General features: G+C 40.8%; 1 protein-coding gene across 7 annotated transcripts in view; it reads right to left on the bottom strand.

Annotated features, from left to right (window-relative positions):
* nalcn (sodium leak channel, non-selective) overlaps positions 1-19462 on the bottom strand; it is a 336159-nt gene that overhangs the window by 295093 nt on the left and 21604 nt on the right. For 6 of the 7 annotated variants that reach the window (XM_029703654.1, XM_029703656.1, XM_029703652.1 and 3 more), the window contains 2 exons: positions 18311-18451; positions 17773-17955 (listed from right to left, as the gene is read on the bottom strand). In XM_029703654.1, the coding sequence (XP_029559514.1) occupies positions 17773-17955; positions 18311-18451 (324 nt within the window). Of the gene's footprint in view, positions 1-17772; positions 17956-18310; positions 18455-19462 lie in introns of all 7 variants that reach the window. The other variant, XM_029703658.1, reaches the window with a different exon arrangement.

Genomic DNA, 19462 nt, shown 5'->3' with positions numbered 1-19462 from the left:
CTCTGCCGCAGCCGGGGCGGCGCACAATTGCCCCAGCATCATCCGGGTTTGGGGAGGGATTGGCCGGAAGGGATGTCCTTGTCCCATCGCGCACTAGCAACTCCTGTTGCGGGCCGGGTGCAGTACACGTTGACACGGTCGCCGGGTGTACGGTGTTTCCTTCGACACATTGGTGTGGCTGGCTTCCGGTTTAAGCGGGCATTGTCTCAAGAAGCAGTGTGGCTTGGTTGGGATTCGGAGGACGCATGACTCTCGACCGTCGCCTCTCCCGAGTACGTACGGGAGTTGCAGCGACGGGAACAGACTGTAACTACCAATTGGATACCACGAAATTGGGGAGAAAAAAAGGGGGAAAAAATATATATATACATTTGAAGACGGAAGTTTACATACACCGTAGCCAAATACATTTAAACTCAGTTTTTCACAATTCCTGACATTTAATCCTAGTCAAAATTCAGTTCCTCAAGAAGCTCCATGTTAAGGAGGTGGCTGACCTCCTCAAGTAGATCGAGGACTCCAAGGTGACTGCCAAGCTGGAATCAGACAAGCCCTGGCTGCCTACCTGTGCCAAAAATGAATGGAGATCAAAGCTGCCTTGGACCGCAACGTCCAGGAGGAGGAGAAGTGGTACAAGGGCAACATTGAGAAGCTCAAGGACGTCTCTGGCAAGAAGGAGGACCAGATGAAGAGCATGAAGGAGGAGATCACCACCTTCCACAACCAAGTGACAGACTTCCAGAACCGGATCGACGGGTTGAGGGCCCAGAACGCTGCCATGGAGATGCAGTTGGAGAACATGGAGAATGCCCCTCTGGGCAACGTTGGCGCGCTAGAGGACATCATTGCCCACCTGGAAAACTAGCTGTGCAAGACCAAGCTAGAGATGAGCAATTTCTTGAAGAACTACCAGGAGATGCTTCACATCAAGCTGAAGCTGGACACAGAGATCACTTACAGGGAGCTGCTGGATTGAGAAGAGACCAGGCTGGGAATCTCGGGAGGGGATTTTAAGCAACACACCACCTGAGTCGAGCCCATTATGTCCGCTTTCTTGACCATGCCTGCCAACCTCTTACCAAGTAACAAAACTGAGGACGTTAACATGAATGTATACTAACTAGCCAGAGAAGTTTGACCTTTGCAAAAGAAACACTGGTTTACACATATTTTATATATATATTTAACTATGGGAACCATAGGATTTGTGGTCTAATTTCCTTACACTTCTTACTTTATGGATATAATAAGGATCTGAATTTGAGCTTGACATTTACTGGAGTATAGAGTTACAATTAGTGCTGAGCGTTTAACCAAAATGTCAGTTATTTTCGGGTTTTAAACAACCAATTGACCGATGTTGGTTAACTTATTTGAATTCCATATACAGTTGAAGTCGGAAGTTTACATACACCTTACCTAAATACATTTAAACTCAGTTTTTCACAATTCCTGACATTTAATCCTAGTAAAAATTCCCTGTCTTATGTCAGTTAGGATCACCACTTTATTTTAAGAATGTGAAATGTCAGAATAATAGTGGAGAGAATGATTTATTTCAGCTTTTATTTCTTTCATCACATTCCCAGTGGGGCAGAAGTTTACATACACTCAATTAGTATTTGGTAGCATGGCCTTTAAACTGTTTAACTTGGGTCAAACATTTTGGGTAGCCAACCACAAGCTTCCACAATAACATTTTACATTTTTTACATTTTAGTCATTTAGCAGACGCTCTTATCCAGAGAAACTTACAGTAGTGAATGCATACATTTCATTTATTTATTTATTTATTTATTTATTTATTTATTTATTTATTTATATATATATATATATATATATATATATTATTTTTTTTGTACTGGCCCCCCGTGGGAATCGAACCCACAACCCTGGCGTTGCATGCTCTACCAACTGAGCCACAGGGAAGGCAATAAGTTGGGTGAATTTTGGCCCATTCCTCCTGACAGAGCTGGTGTAACTGAGTCAGGTTTGTAGGCCTCCTTTTTCAGTTCTGCTCACAAATTTTCTATAGGATTGAGGTCAGGCCTTGGTGATGGTCACTCCAATACCTTGACTTTGTTGTCCTTAAGCCATTTTGCCACAACTTTGGAAGTATGCTTGGGGTCGTTGTCCATTTGGAAGACCCATTTGCGACCAAGCTTTAACTTCCTGACTGATGTCTTGAGATGTTGCTTCAATATACTGTGGATATAGATACTTTTGTGCCTGTTTCCTCCAGCATCTTCATAAGGTCCTTTGTTGTTGTTCTGGGATTGATTTGCACTTTTTGCACCAAAGTACGTTCATCTATAGGAGACAGAATGCGTCTCCTTCCTGAGCGGCATGACGGCTGTGTGGTCCCATGGTGTTTATACTTGCGTGCTATTGTTTGTACAGATGAACGTGGTACCTTCAGGCTTTTGGAAATTGCTCCCAAGGATGAACCAGACTTGTGGAGGTCTACAATTCTTTTCTGAGGTCTTGGCTGATTTCTTTTGTTTTTCCCATGATGTCAAGCAAAGAGTCCCTGAGTTTGAAGGTAGGCCTTGAAATGCATCCACAGGTACACCTCCAATTGACTCAAATTATGTCAATTAGACTATCAGAAGCTTCTAAAGCCATGACATCATTTTCTGGAATTTTCCAAGCTGTTTAAAGGCACAGTCAACGTAGTGTATGTAAACTTCTGACCCACTGGAATTGTGATACAGTGAATTATAAGTGAAATAATCTGTCTGTAAAAAATTGTTGTAAAAATTACTTGTATCATGCACAAAGTAGATGTCCTAACCGACTTGCCAAACCAATAGTTTGTTAACAATAAATTTGTGGAGTGGTTGAAAAACAAGTTTTAATGACTCCAACCTAACTGTATGTAAACTTCCGACTTCAACTGTATTACAAAAAATACCAAAAAAGACAGGCGAAGCTCTGGTATGCTCAAATGAAACGATACCGTTTACAGTATACTAAAATGAACTAATAGCATATAGTATGCTCATTAAATATGTAGTATACAGTATGTTAGTCTGGGTATTCAAACACAGCCTATGAGATTCGTTGTGACATGGGGAGCAGGTAAATACCCTGTGATGGAAATAACCATGTTTCCACCAACCATTTCATTCGGATGAATTACCTGATCCATAAAAAAAGTCACGACCGGGCTGATGGAAACATGAAATGCGGGGACAATTTTATAAATGCTGACAGACAATTTCTATGTTCGACATAGCGGGATCTTTTCATGTCGATAAAGTTAATTATGCGAGAAATGGCAGTGGAAACAGATTTATGAGCAAATATTGATATAATAACCATCATATCAAAGTAAACTTGTGTGGTCCTCCCACTGCGATTCAGCAAAGCATGGATTTTATTAGGCTACAGATTAAATAAGTTGAGAACATCACAGGGTGATGAATGTGCAAGGTGATGATCTTGATGCTCTGTTCCAATAAATATCGAGGTTCTTATTCTGGTGACATGATGATCGATGCTTGGCTACCGTTTGACAAAAACTATTGTTCTTATCCATAATAATCTCAAAATGTAGGTAGCCTACCTGCACTGTATCTGCGAGCTGTTGGCTAGCGCACATGTGCCAAGATCAGAGTGGGCACATTTGCTATATAACGCAGCAGTTTTAGTGACACAACCATCAGTGGAGTTGAAAATGCAATGGGAACTCATTTAACTTGTATTTTTCATTTAGTACATGGGCATTTTATTAAAAAAATATTTTTATGTGCATTACGCCATCACGCACATCCTTTTATCTTTTTTCAGATTTTTTTATATTCGCATGAAAATCTGTCGCAAATTGGATCGAAACCTGTCTACAGACAAACATTTATGACCTTCTTATCTTTTTAACCACAGATCATAGAAAAGCACTGTTTTCACATATGTAGACACTGGTTTGGTGCTGGAGATAATGAATATGAGGTTGAAAAGTGACTCACTCATAGGCATTCGTCAGTGCTCTAGTGAGGGCTGCGTCAGTAAAGTTGCATGAATAAGTGTAGGTGGATGTTCAGGCTGGCTGCCCACTCAAAGATAGAGGATCTTTACTCTGGTAAAGATGCTGTATACTCCAGTGGTCTTAGAGCCAACTGCTCATAGATGAAAATACAAAGCCTGAGCTTCTGTCACAGAGGTGGAGTCATAGACTGAGTGTACAAAACATTAAGAACAATATTGGATTCTAGCTTGAAATAAACTTATTTGTGTTAACATACTATAACTTATTGATTACGTTATATGTATAAGGAATGTATATGCTGGGGTCAATGACGGGTGGATAGGAACTGGGTGTATGGAAAGATACTGAGTGAGACAAGGGGAAGTGCAGAAAGTTAATATTCTATTATTGTTGAATATCAAGGTTCCTAAGAAGATAGGCATAGGACAACAGTCTAGTTTCAGTTCCTGATAAGGCAGGCGAGCTACGGAACTAGGGAGGAGCGAGGAATTCGGCTCGAGGTTAACTCAACAGATGAAGTCAGAAGAAACCTCTGGGAGGGGGGCCAGAGGGGACCACTCAAACAACCCTCCTACTACAGTCCTCTCACACACCCATACACCTCCATACCCAAGAAGGTTCTAGCATCAGGCAGGACCATGACTACACCAGTGAGAGGAACTAATTAAGTTCCTGACTAGCAACAGAGATGTATTAGCTGTCTAGTATAAGGAGCTGACCCTGCCTAGTAGGAGGTTATAAATATAAAGTACCAGTCAAAAGTTTGGACACACCTAATCATTTAAAGGTTTTCTTTATTTTTACTATTTTCTACATGTAGAATAATAGTGAAGACATCAAAACTCTAAAATAACACAGAGAATCATGTAGTAACCACAAAAGTGTTAAACAAATCAAATTAGATTTTATATTTGAGATTCTTCAAAGTAGCCACCCTTTGCCTTGATGACAGCTTTGCACACTCTTGGCATTCTCTCAACCAGCTTCACAAAGAATGCTTTTACAACAGTCTTGAAGGAGTTCCCACATATGCTAAGCACTTGTTAGCTGCTTTTCCTTCACTCGGTGGTCCAACTCATCCCAAACTATCTCAATTTGGTTGAGGTCAGGTGATTGTGGAGGCCAGGCCAGCTGATGTAGCACTCGATCATTCTCCTTCTTGGTCAAATAACCTTTACACTGCCTGGAGGTATGTTGGGTCATTGTCCTGTTGAAAAACAAATGATAGTAGGACTAAGCCCAAACCAGATGGGATGGTGTATCACTGCAGAATGCTGTGGTAGCAATGCTGGTTAAGTGTGCCTTGAATTAAAAAATAATAATAAATCACAGACAGTGTCACCAGCAAATCACCGCCACACCATCACACCTCCATGCTTCAATGTGGAAACCACACATGCAGAGGTCATCCGTTCACCTACTCTGCGTCTCCCAAAGACACGGCGGTTGGAACCAAAAAACTCAAATTTGGACTCATCAGACCAAAGGACAGGTTTCTTGGCCCAAGTAAATCTCTTCTTCTAATTGGTGTCTTTTAGTAGTGGTTTCCTTGAAGCAATTCGACCATGAAGGCCTGATTCACGCAGTCTCCTCTGAACAGTTGATGTTGAGATGTGTCTGTTACTTGAACCTACTCTTACGATAAGTGCCATGGGATTCTTTAGTAACCACAGAGAATCAGGACACCCATTTAACGTCCAATTCAAAAGACAGCACCCTACACAGGGCAATGTCCCCAATCACTGCCCAGGGGCATTGGGATATTTTTTTTAGACCAGGGGAAAGGGTGCCTCATACTGGCCCTCCAACACCACTTCCAGAAGCATCTGGTCTCCCATCCAAGGACCGACCAAGACCAACCCTGCTTAGCTTCAAAAGCAAGCCAGCTGTGGGATGCAGGGTGGTATGCTGCTGGCATACCTTCACTCTGCGGTCCAACTCATCCCAAACCATCTCATTTGGGTTGAGGTTGGGTGATTGTGGAGGCCAGGTCATCTGAAGCAGCACTCAATCACTCTCCTTCTTGGTCAAATAGCCCTTACACACCCTGGAGGTGTTCGACCATGAAGGCCTGATTCACATAGTCTCCTCTGAACAGTTGACGTTGAGATTTGTCTGTTACTTGAACTCTGAGGAGCATTTATTTATTTGGGATGCAATCTGAGGTGCAGTTAATTTCCTGTGGCAGTCCTCATGAGAGCCAGTTTGATCATAAAGCTAAATGTTTTTTGTGACTGCACTTGAAGAAATGTTCAAAGGTCTTGAAATGTGTCTTAAAATAATGATGGACTGTCGTTTCACTTTGCTTATTTGAGCTGTTCTTGCCATAATATGGACTTGGTCTTTTACCAAATAGGGATATCTTCTGTATACCACCTTGTATATACGTTGTTACAACACAACTGATTGACTCAAACACATTAAATTTACTTTTAACAAGGCACACCTGTTAATTTAAATGCATTCCAGGTGACTACCTCATGAAGCTGGTTGAGAGAAAGCCAAGAGTGTACAAAGCTGTCATCAAAGCAAATATATTTTGACTTGTTTAACACTTTTACTACATGATTCCATATGTATTATTTCATACTACTGACGTCTTCACTATTATTCTACATTGTAGAAAATATTAAAAATAAAGAAAAACCCTTGAATGAGTAGGTGTGTCCAAACTTTTGACTGGTACTGTATATTATAGATTTTAGATTCTTCAAAGTAGCCACCATTTGCCTTGATGACACCTTTGCACACTCTTGGCATTCTCTCAACCAGCTTCACCTGGAATGCTTTTACAACAGTCTTAAATACGTAATTTCAAAGTTTGTATAATGTTCATCAGTATGGAGTTACTATTCAAAAAGGAGGGACTGTTGGATTCTAGCTTGAAATATACTTATTCGTGTTACCATACTAGAAATTATTGATTACTTTAAATGTATAAGTAATGTATATGTTGGGGTCAATGAAGGGTGGAAAGGAACTGTGTGTGTGGAAAGTTACTGAGTGAGACAAGGGGAAGTGCAGAAAGTTAATATTCTGTTCAAACATGTTATTGTTGATGTAACGATGTACGCTGAGAGTCGGGAAGCAAGTTCAGGGAGTGAATACATTTAATTAATAAATGAACAAAACAAGAAACACGAACAGCACACAGACATGAAACAGCAACAATGACGACTGCGGAAGAAACCAAAGGGAGTGACATATAATCAAGGAGGTGATGGATGTAATCAAGGAGGTGATGGAGTCCAAGTGAGTGTCATTATGCGTGTAACGCTGGTGACAGGTGTGCGCCATAATGAGCAGCCTGGTGACCTAAAGGCCGGAGAGGGAGCACACGTGACAGTTGAATGTCAAGGTTCCTAAGGAGAGGGGCAAATGACAACAGTCTAGTTTCAGTTCCTGGTAAGGCAGGCCAGAGAAGCCCGCCCCAACGACTCTCCGACTACAGTCCTATCTCACATGCATACAGCTCCACGCCCACAATCGTTCTCGAATCAGGCAAGTTCCTGACTAGAAATATATGTGCTTGTGTAATCATACTTCGTCTTTGTAGCTGTATGACCTAGTGGGTGAATAAACCTGGTTTGTTCAGAACCTAACAACACCTTCCTAATATTGAGTTGCACAGTTCCACACTATGTTTGGAATATTTTTTTATTGCACAGAATAGGTCAACTTTTGTACTATAGGGGACAGTAGATTGACATAGGCTAGTGCTGTTCATTAGGCCTACTCATCTTGTTGGTTGACAAAAAGAAAATGCGAACAGTTCTTCCAATATCTTCAATATGCATCTTGGAATTGGATATGGACGCACGCAGTTTCATTCCTGATGTGTCTGTCTTCACTTGTAGCCTGTGAGAAAGACCCGATCATGTGACAGAGTCATGTGAGAGAGAGGTGATTCGGAACAGGCAGACGGAGGAAGATAATTATAATTATTATAAACAGCCCAAGGGAAAAACAGACACAAAAGGCTTTTTTTTAAAGGGGCATTACGGCCATACAAAGGGGATGCCACAGGGAAATTTGAAGCATTATCAAGTGCTTGTCAACTTGTGAATGAGAGACTTATGAAGTTTGTTCAGCTTGCGCAAAGAACAAAGCAGAGCTCATGCCTTTCATGCAACTTTTTTCAAATCATCATTAGAGTCCCATCATGCAGCCTTAGAATTAATGTCAAATCTAAACATATAGCCCAACATTTGCATCACAACTAAAGTTACATAAATAACTCTAAATTAAGCATATAGGAGTACGTGTTACTTTTTTCCCTTTCTAATCCCCCACCTGTTACTTTCCCTTTCTAATCCCCCATATATTTTTGGGGTAAATATATATATATATATATATATATATATATATACACACACACACACACACTAAAAAGTTTGGGGTAACATAGAAATGTCCTTGTTTTTGAAAGAAAAGCATATTGTTTGTCCATTAAAATAATATCAAATTGATTAACAATGACTACACTGTATTTCTGATCAATTTGATGTTATTTTAATGGACATTTTTTGTTGTTGCTTTTCTTTCAAAGACAAGGACATTTCTAAGTGACACCAAACTTTTGAACGGTAGTGTATATATACACATATCTTTTTAAAATATATTTTCGTTTATTATTCCACGCAAACCCTACCACTCCTCCCCTAATAGGAAAAACGAATAAACAATAACACTTAGGCTCTACTCTACTTCCACAATATACATACTATATACATTTTACGGACACAATCTATTTTACAATAGTTATATTTTGTTTGTTTTTAGTCCTGGCCTTCCTCTACTTCTGATGTCCATCCAGTTCTATTTGCCATATATTTGTAACTGTGCTATTTCACAAAAGTTCTGAACCTATAAACATTTTACAGACCCAGTATGTTTTACATTTGTTATCTTGTTGTTATTCGTCCCACCCGTCAGCTCTATTCAACCCCTCCCATCTATCTCTTAACACCATCCATATTGGATTTCTATTTGCCATATATTTTTCAACTGTGCTGTGATGCGTCACAACCTTTCTATTCTCATAGTTTCTGCAGATTGTAAATTAAAGATTTTTTTTTCTTAAAATAAATATTACATTATTGATCGATTGACTATGACTTTTCAAATCACCCAGTATTGCTACAGTGAGGGAAAAAAGTATTTGATCCCTGCTGATTTTGTACGTTTGCTCACTGACAAAGAAATGATCAGTCTATAATTTTAATGGTAGGTTTATTTGAACAGTGAGAGACAGAATAACAGCAACAAAAAATCCAGAAAAACGCATGTCAAAAATGTTTGAAATTGCTTTGCATTTTAATGAGGGAAATAAGTATTTGACCCCCTCTCAATCAGAAAGATGTCTGGCTCCCAAGTGTCTTGTATACAGGTAATGAGCTGAGATTAGGAGCACACTTTTAAAAGGAGAGCTCCTAATCTCAGTTTGTTACCTGTATAAAAGACACCTGTCCACAGAAGCAATCAATCAATCAGATTCCAAACTCTCCACCATGGCCAAGACCAAAGAGCTCTCCAAGGATGTCAGGGACAACATTGTAGACCTACACAAGGCTGGAATGGGCTACAAAACCATCGCCAAGCAGCTTGGTGAGAAGGTGACAACAGTTGGTGCGATTATTTGCAAATGGAAGAAACACAATAGAACTGTCAATCTCCCTCGGCCTGGGGCTCCATGCAAGGTCTCACCTCGTGGAGTTGCAATGATCATGAGAACGGTGAGGAATCAGCCCAGAACTACACGGGAGGATCTTGTCAATGATCTCAAGGCAGCTGGGACCATAGTCACCAAGAAAACAATTGGTAACACACTATGCCGTGAAGGACTGAAATCCTGCAGCGCCCGCAAGGTCCCCCTGCTCAAGAAAGCACATATACATGCCCGTCTGAAGTTTGCCAATGAACATCTGAATGATTCAGAGGACAACTGGGTGAAAGTGTTGTGGTCAGATGAGACCAAAATGGAGCTCTTTGGCATCAACTCAACTCGTCTTTTTTGGAGGAGGAGGAATGCTGCCTATGACCCCAAGAACACCATCTACGCCGTCAAACATGGAGGTGGAAAGATTATGCTTTGGGGGTGTTTTTCTGCTAAGGGGACAGGACAACTTCACCACATCAAAGGGACGATGGACGGGGCCATGTACCGCCAAATCTTGAGAACCTCCTTCCCTCAGCCAGGGCATTGAAAATGGGTCGTGGATGGGTATTCCAGCATGACAATGACCCAAAACACACGGCCAAGGCAACAAAGGAGTGGCTCAAGAAGAAGCACATTAAGGTCCTGGAGTGGCCTAGCCAGTCTCCAGACCTTAATCCCATAGAAAATCTGTGGAGGGAGCTGAAGGTTCGAGTTGCCAAACGTCAGCCTCAAAACCTTAATGACTTGGAGAAGATCTGCAAAGAGGAGTGAGACAAAATCCCTCCTGAGATGTGTGCAAACCTGGTGGCCAACTACAAGAAACATCTGACCTCTGTGATTGCCAACAAGGGTTTTGCCACCAAGTACTAAGTCATGTTTTGCAGAGGGGTCAAATACTTATTTCACTCATTAACCTGTTGGGGCTAGGGGGCAGTATTGAAAATTTTGAAAAAATGTGCCAATTTTTAACTGCCTCCTACCCCAACTCAGAAGCTAGGATATGCATATTATTAACAGATTTGGATAGAAAACACTCTGAATTGTATTGTGTGTTTTTCTGGATTTTGTTGTTGTTATTCTGTCTCTCACTGTTCAAATAAACCTACCATTAAAATTATAGACTGATCATTTCTTTGTCAGTGGGCAAACGTACAAAATCAGCAGGGGATCAAATACTTTTTCCCCTCACTGTATCTGCAGTGTTAGCTGCAGGTAAATGTTGCAATTGTAGGTAGCCTAGTGGTTAGAGCATTGGACTATTAACCGGATGGTTGCAAGATCGAATCCCCGAGCTGACAAGGTACAAATCTGTTGTTCTGCCCCTGAACAAGGAAGTTACCCCACTGTTTCTAGGCCATCATTGAAAATAAGAATTTGTTCTTAACTGACTTGCCTAGTTAAATAAAGGTAAAATAAAAGACAAATTATTCAGCCATTCCTGGACCTGTGACCAAAAACTAGCTACATATGAACATATGCCAGTTTAATTCATCACAATTTTGACCTTTAATGCAGGACCGACAGACAAGTTTCTTACTTTTTCCCCATCCACTTTCCTACTCCATTTTGCGGTAATGCTGCAATTAGCTGGTTGTAATTTTTTATAGAGCATATAATTCCATATATTTGTGTTAGCTGCATGTGTGACATAACTTCACCAGTCCTATTTATGATATCATTTACAATACCTTTTTTAAACATTATCGAAAAACACGTTCTTTTATTGAACCTTTTTATAACTAGGCAAGACAGTTAAGAACAAATTCTTATTTATAATGAAGGCCTACCCCAGCCAAACCCTAACCTGGACGATGCTGGTCCAATTGTGTGACGCCCTATGGGCCTCCTAATCACAGCCGGATGTGATACAGCCTGGAATAAAACCAGGGTCTGTAGTGACGCCATTAGCACTGAGATGCATTGCCTTAGACGGCTGCGTCAATCGGGAGCACACAATATTTGTTGTATTATTTGTTCTGTCTTTTCTGGTGGATTAAACTGAAATTGCAACCAATGTTTTATAGCTTCTTTAAAAAAATAACAATATTTTGGAGACTATTTCATTTTCAAATAACCGAGAGTGAGCAGTTGTAATCTGAAAAAAGGGAAAAAGGCCATTCTTGAATTTATTTGCTAGAGAACCAGTTCGGATTAAGTATAACTTTTGTATGACTGATGACATTAGTGAGAGGTCTAACGCTTTCATATTTAAACATTTCTGCCCTCCGAATTCATGTTCATTATATAAATAGGCCCTTTAAATATTGTCTGGTTTGCCAGAAATTTGTGGAGTGGTTGAAAAACTACTTTTAATAACTCCAACCTAAGTATATGTAATCTTCCGACTTCAACTGTACACTTAGGTTGGAGTCATTAAAAGTTGTTTTTCAACCACTCCACAAATGTCTTGTTAACAAACTATAGTTTTGGCAAGTCGGTTAGGACATCTACTTTGTGCATGAGACAAGTCATTTTTCCAACTATTGTTTACATACAGATTATTTCACTTATTCACTGTATCACAATTCCAGTGGGTCAGAAGTTTACATACACTAAGTTGACTGTGCCTTTAAACAGCTTGGAAAATTCCAGAAAATGCTTTAGAAGCTTCTGATAGGCTAATTGACATCATTTGGTTCAATTGGAGGTGTACCTGTGGATGCATTTCAAGGCCTACCATCAAACTCAGTGCCTCTTTGCTTGACATCATGGGAAAAATCTAAAGAAATCATCCAAGACCTCAGAAAACAAATTGTAGATCTCCACAAGTCTGGTTCATCCTTGGGAGCAATTTCCAAACGCCTGAAGGTACCACGTTCATCTGTACAAACAATAGTACGCAAGTATAAACACCATGGGACCATGCAGCCGTCATGCCGCTCAGGAAGGAGACGCATTCTGTCTCCTAGAGATGAACGTACTTTGGTGCGAAAGTGCAAATCAATCCCAGAACAGCAGCAAAGGACCTTGTGAAGATGCTGGAGGAAAATGGTACAAAAGTATGTAAATCCACAGTAAAACGAGTCCTATATTGACATAACCTGAAAGGCCGCTCAACTAGGAAGAAGCCACTAGGCCAAAACCGCCATAAAAAAGTCAGACTGCGGTTTGCAACTGCACATGGGGACAAAGATCGTACTTTTTGGAGAAATGTCCTCTGGTCTGATGAAACAAAAATAGAACAGTCTGGCCAGAATGACCATCGTCATGTTTGGAGGAAAAAGGGGGAGGCTTGCAAGCCGAAGAACTCCATCCCAACCGTGAATTACGGGAGTGGCAGCATCATGTTGTTGGGGTGCTTTGCTGCAGGAGGGACTGGTGCACTTCACAAAATAGATGGCATCATGAGGTAGGAAAATTATGTGGATATATTTAAGCAACATCTCAAGACATCAGTCAGGAAGTTAAAGCTTGGTCGCAAATGCCTTCCCTGTAGCTCAGTTGGTAGAGCATGGTGTTTACAACACCAGGGTTGTGGGTTCGATTCCCACGGGGGGCCAGCACAGGAAAAAAAAAAAGTATGATATGTATGAAATTGTATGAAATGTATGCATTCACTACTGTAAGTCGCTCTGGATAAGAGCGTCTGCTAAATGACTAAAATGTAAATGTAATGTAAATGGGTCTTCCAAATGGACAATGACCCCAAGCATACTTCCAAAGTTGTGGCAAAATGGCTTAAGGACAACCAAGTCAAGGTATTGGAGTGGCCATCACAAAACCCTGACCTCAATCCTATAGAAAAATGTGTGGGCAGAACTGAAAAAGTGTGTGCGAGCAAGGAGGACTACAAACCTGACTCAGTTGCACCAGCTCTGTCAGGAGGAATGGGCCAAAATTCAGCCAACTTATTGTGGGAAGCTTGTGGAAGGCTACCCGAAATGTTTGACCCAAGTTAAATAATTTAAAGGCAATGCTACCAAATACGAATTGAGTGTATGTAATCTTCTGACCCACTGGGAATGTGATGAAAGAAATAAAAGCTGAAATAAATAATTCTCTCTACTATTATTCTGACATTTCACATTCTTAAAATAAAGTGGTCATCCTAACTGACCCAAGACAGGGAATTTAAACATAGTTGGCTAAGGTGTACGTAAACTTCCAACTTCAACTGTCACACATTAGATCTGGTACAAGATAATACAAAGAAAAACCAAAAAACCAATCATCTTTGAAATGCAAGAGAAAGGCCACGATGTATTATTCCAGCCCAGGTGCAATTTATATTTTGGCCACTAGACGGCAGCAGTGCATGTACAAAGTGTTAGACTGATCCAATGAACCATTGCACTTCTGTTCAAAATGTTGTATCAAGACTGCCCAAATGTGCCTAATTTGTTTATTAATAACTTTCATGTTCAAAACTGTGCACTCTCCTCAAACAATAGCATGGTATTATTTCACTGTAATAGCTACTGTAAATTGGACAGTGCAGTTAGATTAACAAGAATTTAAGCTTTCTGCCCATGTCAGATATGTCTATGTCCTGGGAAATGTTCTTGTTACTTACACCCTCATCACATTAGCCTACGTTAGCTCAACCGTCCCGCAGGGGACCCACCATTCCTGAAGAAGTTTTAATTATTTAGCTAGCTAGCTATATGTCTTAGGCTAAAGTGTACTGTTAGCTAGCTAGCTAACATTAGCTGGAGCTAAAATTAGCTGGCTGGCTCCCTAGCAGAGGTTACTATTCGTTTCCCAGAGAAATTGTAAAAAACACAATTTCACATTTTGCTACATAAGACCGAATCCAGATGGTGAGTCACATATACAGGGTCAGTGCCAATACCATATTTACAATGTGCAGGGATACTGAAGTGGTAGGGTTAGATATAATAAACAGAGTAGCAGCAATAATAATTGTATGCGATTGTGTGTGTGTAGTCAATATAAATGTGTGTGCGTGTTATGCGTGTGTGAGCAAATGAAGTGTGTGTGTGTGTGTGCGTGCGTGCATGCGTGCGTAGAATGTGCAAAGAGAGAGTGTGAGTGTGCATAGACAGTGCCTAAATATAAATAAAATACAAGGGTATATGCAGATTTTGTTAGCTATTTAGCAGTCTTACGGCTTAGGGATAAAAGCTGTTCAGGAGCCTGTTGGTGTCGGACTTGATTCTCCGATACCGCTTTCCGGACCTTCCTTTCACACCGCCTGATATCGAGGTCCTGGATGGCAAGGAGCTCAGCCCAAGTGATACACTGGGCTGTCCGCGCCACCCTCTGCAGCGCCATGCAATCGAGGATGGTGTAGTTGCCATACCAAGCAGTGACGCAGCCAGTCAAGATGCTCTCAATGGTGCAGCTGGAGAACCTTTTGAGAATTTGAGGGCCCATGACAAATATTTTCAACCTCCTGAGGGGGAAGAGGCGCTGTCACGCTCTCTTCCCGACTGTTTGCGTGTGTGTGGACAATTTTAAGTCCTTAGTGATTTGGACACAGTGGAACTTGAAGCTCTTGACCTGCTCCACTGCAGCTCCCCCCCCCCCCCCCCCCCCCCCATTTCCTGTAGTCCACGATCAGCTCCTTGGTCTTACTGACGTTGAGGGAGAGGTTGTTGACCTGCTAGGTCACTGTAGGTTGTCTCATCGTCACCGGTGATCAGGTCTACTACCGTCGTGTAATCAGAAAACTTGATGGTGTTGGAAACAATCACAGTAAGGTACTTAATTGTAACCTGGAAATTATTTGATATTGAAAGAAAAACAGCTGCATTGGACTTTTAGTATCCAATTCAGAAGCGCAGTGTTGCAAGCACAAGATTCCAACTATGTGAGACATCAAAACCACACTAACAGGTTGAATAATGTTATGTGGAGTCTTATTTTTGGGAAGGGGGGAAAGGGACAATGAGCTATAACTCCTAGAATCTGTGACAGAATAATAAATAGACTGTCTAAATGAGTAAAACTGTGTGAAACATCATACCATATTTTGGAAAAGAATAAAGGGACTTTATAATGGAAACATTGGGCTTTCACTCGCTTGGTATTGATTCACACAATCATCAATATCATCCATCATCTTGATGGTCAACTTGACATGTTGCTATTGATACGGACAACAATCTATTTTTACTTTGATGAGGACTCAGTGATGACAGACAGACACGCTTACACACACACACAATACAAAATAATTATCCCTCATCCCTTTTAACACCGGGATGGCAAATGTTAAGAGGCGGTATTGACCTGTCCACACTGACAGAAACATTACCCAAATAGCTCGGCTGTTTTCCGCTTTGGCGTGAACAGTGTTTCAGTGTTCGTCTGATGACTTCCTGTCAGTGTGCTTGTTATCCTTGATTTGCCAATTAAGCTGTCTACACTTTCCACCGCAGTAATTTAGGCCTTTCATCTGCCAGATTTCTTGTTTCCGGATGCTTCTGTAGCACACCATCTATTTCCCTGGATCTGTCTGACCCTATCAGACTTGGGTTCAAATAGCATTTTGATTTCTTTCAAATACTATGAACATTTGATTGATCCTGCATGGAGTGCTAGGTTGGTGGGCAGGGTTTGCAATATTGGGACTACCCATGGTTCCATTGAACCAGGGAAACTCAACCGCAGCCATAGTATCTGAAAGAATGTGAATACTAATACAGATCCATATTAATGGGGTATTTTTGGACAGAAACATTTGAGTAATGTCAAAGGGTCATAATTTAAAGGACAGAAAACGGGCACTTATTTTTTAGCACAACATTCATTCTGATTGATGGTTGTCAAACACATCCATATAATCAGCAGATCAAATACTTAGTGGCTAAGCAGAAGCCATCACTCAAAAGTTAGAGAACACCCAAGGACACTATTATCTAAATAGAGGGCATATGATGGGAAAGTGAGGCGTCACACCCCTCTACCACAACGGATTTCGGATCCACTCTTCCCCCAATTTCAATGGAGTTCTATAAACTGTGCAGCATCTACGCTACAATCGACTATCAGAGTGGATCCGAAATGGCCTTTGTTTACAGCATTGCTAGGGCACTTTCCCACTGTATTAAATTACACTACAGATCATTTGACTATGGTGGTGCTCTTGAGCTAAAAAGGGTCCTCCCTAAATGACCAGAAATATGAATAGTCTCACTATCTTTTATTGTGGCAGTTTTCTGTCAAATGTGTTGTGATGTTTAAATGCACTTTAAAACCATTTACACTCTGGGGAACTGACGTATATGGACAGGCCCAAGTAGAAATGTTTCTAAGAGAAAAAATCTGAAAAGCATATGCAAAATCATGGTAGCAATTGAAAGGGAAGACTTTGGAGATTATGGGGAAATTATCAGAAAAGGTGAAGCAAACAACAGTTCACCTGACACACGACCAAATTCAGCCATTACACTGTTGATTTTATGTGCATTGGAACGTCACTGTACTTTTCGAAGGCATTTGTTGAGAATGAAATCTGGAAATACTCTGGATATATTCAGAAACATAACAAGAATATGCAGTAGAAGACAATGACAAGGGTTTGAGTGAGAGGTCTAACTGATGTCTCCAAGTCGCCATACACCTTTTAAACGTGTGCACAGTTCCTAAGTCATTTAAATACACTTATATGACTCAGAGAAAGAGCTCTCCTGGCTGTGGATTTGGAGGAACTGAAGCAAGCCCACTTGTAGTTTTTAGTTTGGAACGCTGCCCTGCATCCCCACCATTACACAATTCAAAAATGTTTCATTACAAATCGCAATGTGGGTCAGACGGTCATCATTTAAAAGCTTATTATATTGCCAAAAACACTAGCTAATTCATAAAATACCATCTTCCAGTGATAGGCATTCATAGGGCACTTTAGAGAAACAGTTATTCATTTTGGTGCACAAAGAACAGAGTTATGAGTGCATAAAGGTGTGACTCATGTGGGGGATTTTCTTCACAATACGGTTCACAATAATGAGCTCTGACGTAATGTATAGCATGTTACTGTACAGCCAGTGCGTTACAATTTATGCGCTTATCAGTGACCAAATCTGCCATTTTTATACAGTATACGGGATGTGAGTGTAAAGAGCTATGTAAAGTTAGATTTGAAAGCTTGGGCATAAAATGTACATAGTTATATTTGTTTTATTTTTTTGTACAGAAAATGGATTGTTTTTATTATTACCTTGATGATTCCTCTGATGTGCATCTTGGCGATCATCTCAGCGGTGTAGAGGAACATGAGCAGCGTGTCCAGGGTAAAGGTCACGTACTGAAGCGGGGGGTAGTGCTCGAACGTCTTGGGTGTGTTCATACACACGCTGATGACGCTGATGATGGCACAGGCTCGCAGCAGAGAGTGCACCCACTGGGGAGGAGGAGGAAGGGGACAGACAAGGAAAGGTGAGAATCCACTCGTACTTGGGTCAAATACATATTGTACTGTATGTCAGTTACTATTTGAGTTGCGCTTGATTTAACTTGGGAGTTTGCAGTTTTGGGACTAGTCCATTGGTAAAAAAACAAACTATTTGAACGTAGTTTACATTTTAATTGGATATTGAAACAAGCCACACAGCTGTAAAATACAGCCTAAACAGTCTGAGTGAACCCATAGTGTACCTTTACTTTACCTACAATTAATTGAATTGGCGTCTAAATGTGCCAATTTTCCATTTCAAATATGGCCCAGTCCCTTGTGACTGAAATAGTCACCCACTCACTGGTTTGTTGATCCAGAAGATGTCGGCACTGTCGGCGAGGGTTTCGTCAGGCCCAAAGTCAGTCATGGGCTGGGCCTCAACCCTCGAGCTCTGCTTCCTCTTCAGCATGCTGGGGCTGGCCGTACTATACAGAGAGTGGATCTGATACACACACACAGGAAGTAAGTGACCAGGGCAAAGTCTCAGAGTTGCAGAGTTATCTGGCTGCATCCAAGTCTGAACATCCTGAGAATTGTTTCAATTGTATCATAAATAATGAAGAGTTCAATCCATAGAATTCTACTCAAGTTCTAGTATTTCAAACTCTATGTGGATTTTATCCTCTTTGTTGGCATGGAATGTTCATAGAGTGGAACTGTCTTTAAAATTTCGTGCCAGCTCGGCAGCCTTTGAAATGTCCAATCTAAAATGGAGTTTGCAGAATTGTTGTTTATCTATAATTCTGATCAGATTTATGTGGGGAGATACTGTTATGGTGTAACACTGGTACTGGTTATACATACATTAGCTCTTCAAAGATGACAATGCAATCCTTGGCGTAATCAAGTCTTGACAACTGGCTTTCAGTTAAACATTGTGGGGAATATCCACTTACAATTACACTATTTCAAACTGGAAATTATTACCTCCCTGAGACGAGTATAAAAAAGGATGTAAAAACTGCACAACTTTTTTATTTTCTGAATAAAAAAGTAGCACTTGGCTTGCTTCATTAATACCAATCCGTCTATAAGCTTTCCGATATCAAAATACAAAAAAAGTCTGCCCAGATTTGGAGTTCCTGCCCAGATTCTACTCATAACATAATAGACAACAGGTGTATGCTTTAATATCAAACAACGTTGTGTTGTTGAATGGCCATCGTGATAGACAACAGAGCACACATGTGAACACAGAACAAGTGTATTCACATTGGAACAACAGCTTCAGTAACTCACTTACCGAGACGTAAAGATCATACTCGATCTTCCATGTGTAATAAACATCAAAGGCTAGCAGGCTACAGGTTAGGCTTACAAGCTACAGCACAGTGACTGAGAGAGGGATGTATGTGAGAGTCTGTGTGTGTGTGGTATGCAAGGGCCGATTGAATTGGAACAGAAGTACACATACAGGGGGATATGACGCCCTCAATGGAGACAAAGCACACAT

Source organism: Salmo trutta, chromosome 20 (genome assembly GCF_901001165.1).
Source record: "Salmo trutta chromosome 20, fSalTru1.1, whole genome shotgun sequence".
NCBI classification, from domain to species: Eukaryota; Metazoa; Chordata; class Actinopteri; order Salmoniformes; family Salmonidae; genus Salmo; species Salmo trutta.
This window is presented reverse-complemented; position numbering and strand designations above follow the sequence as displayed.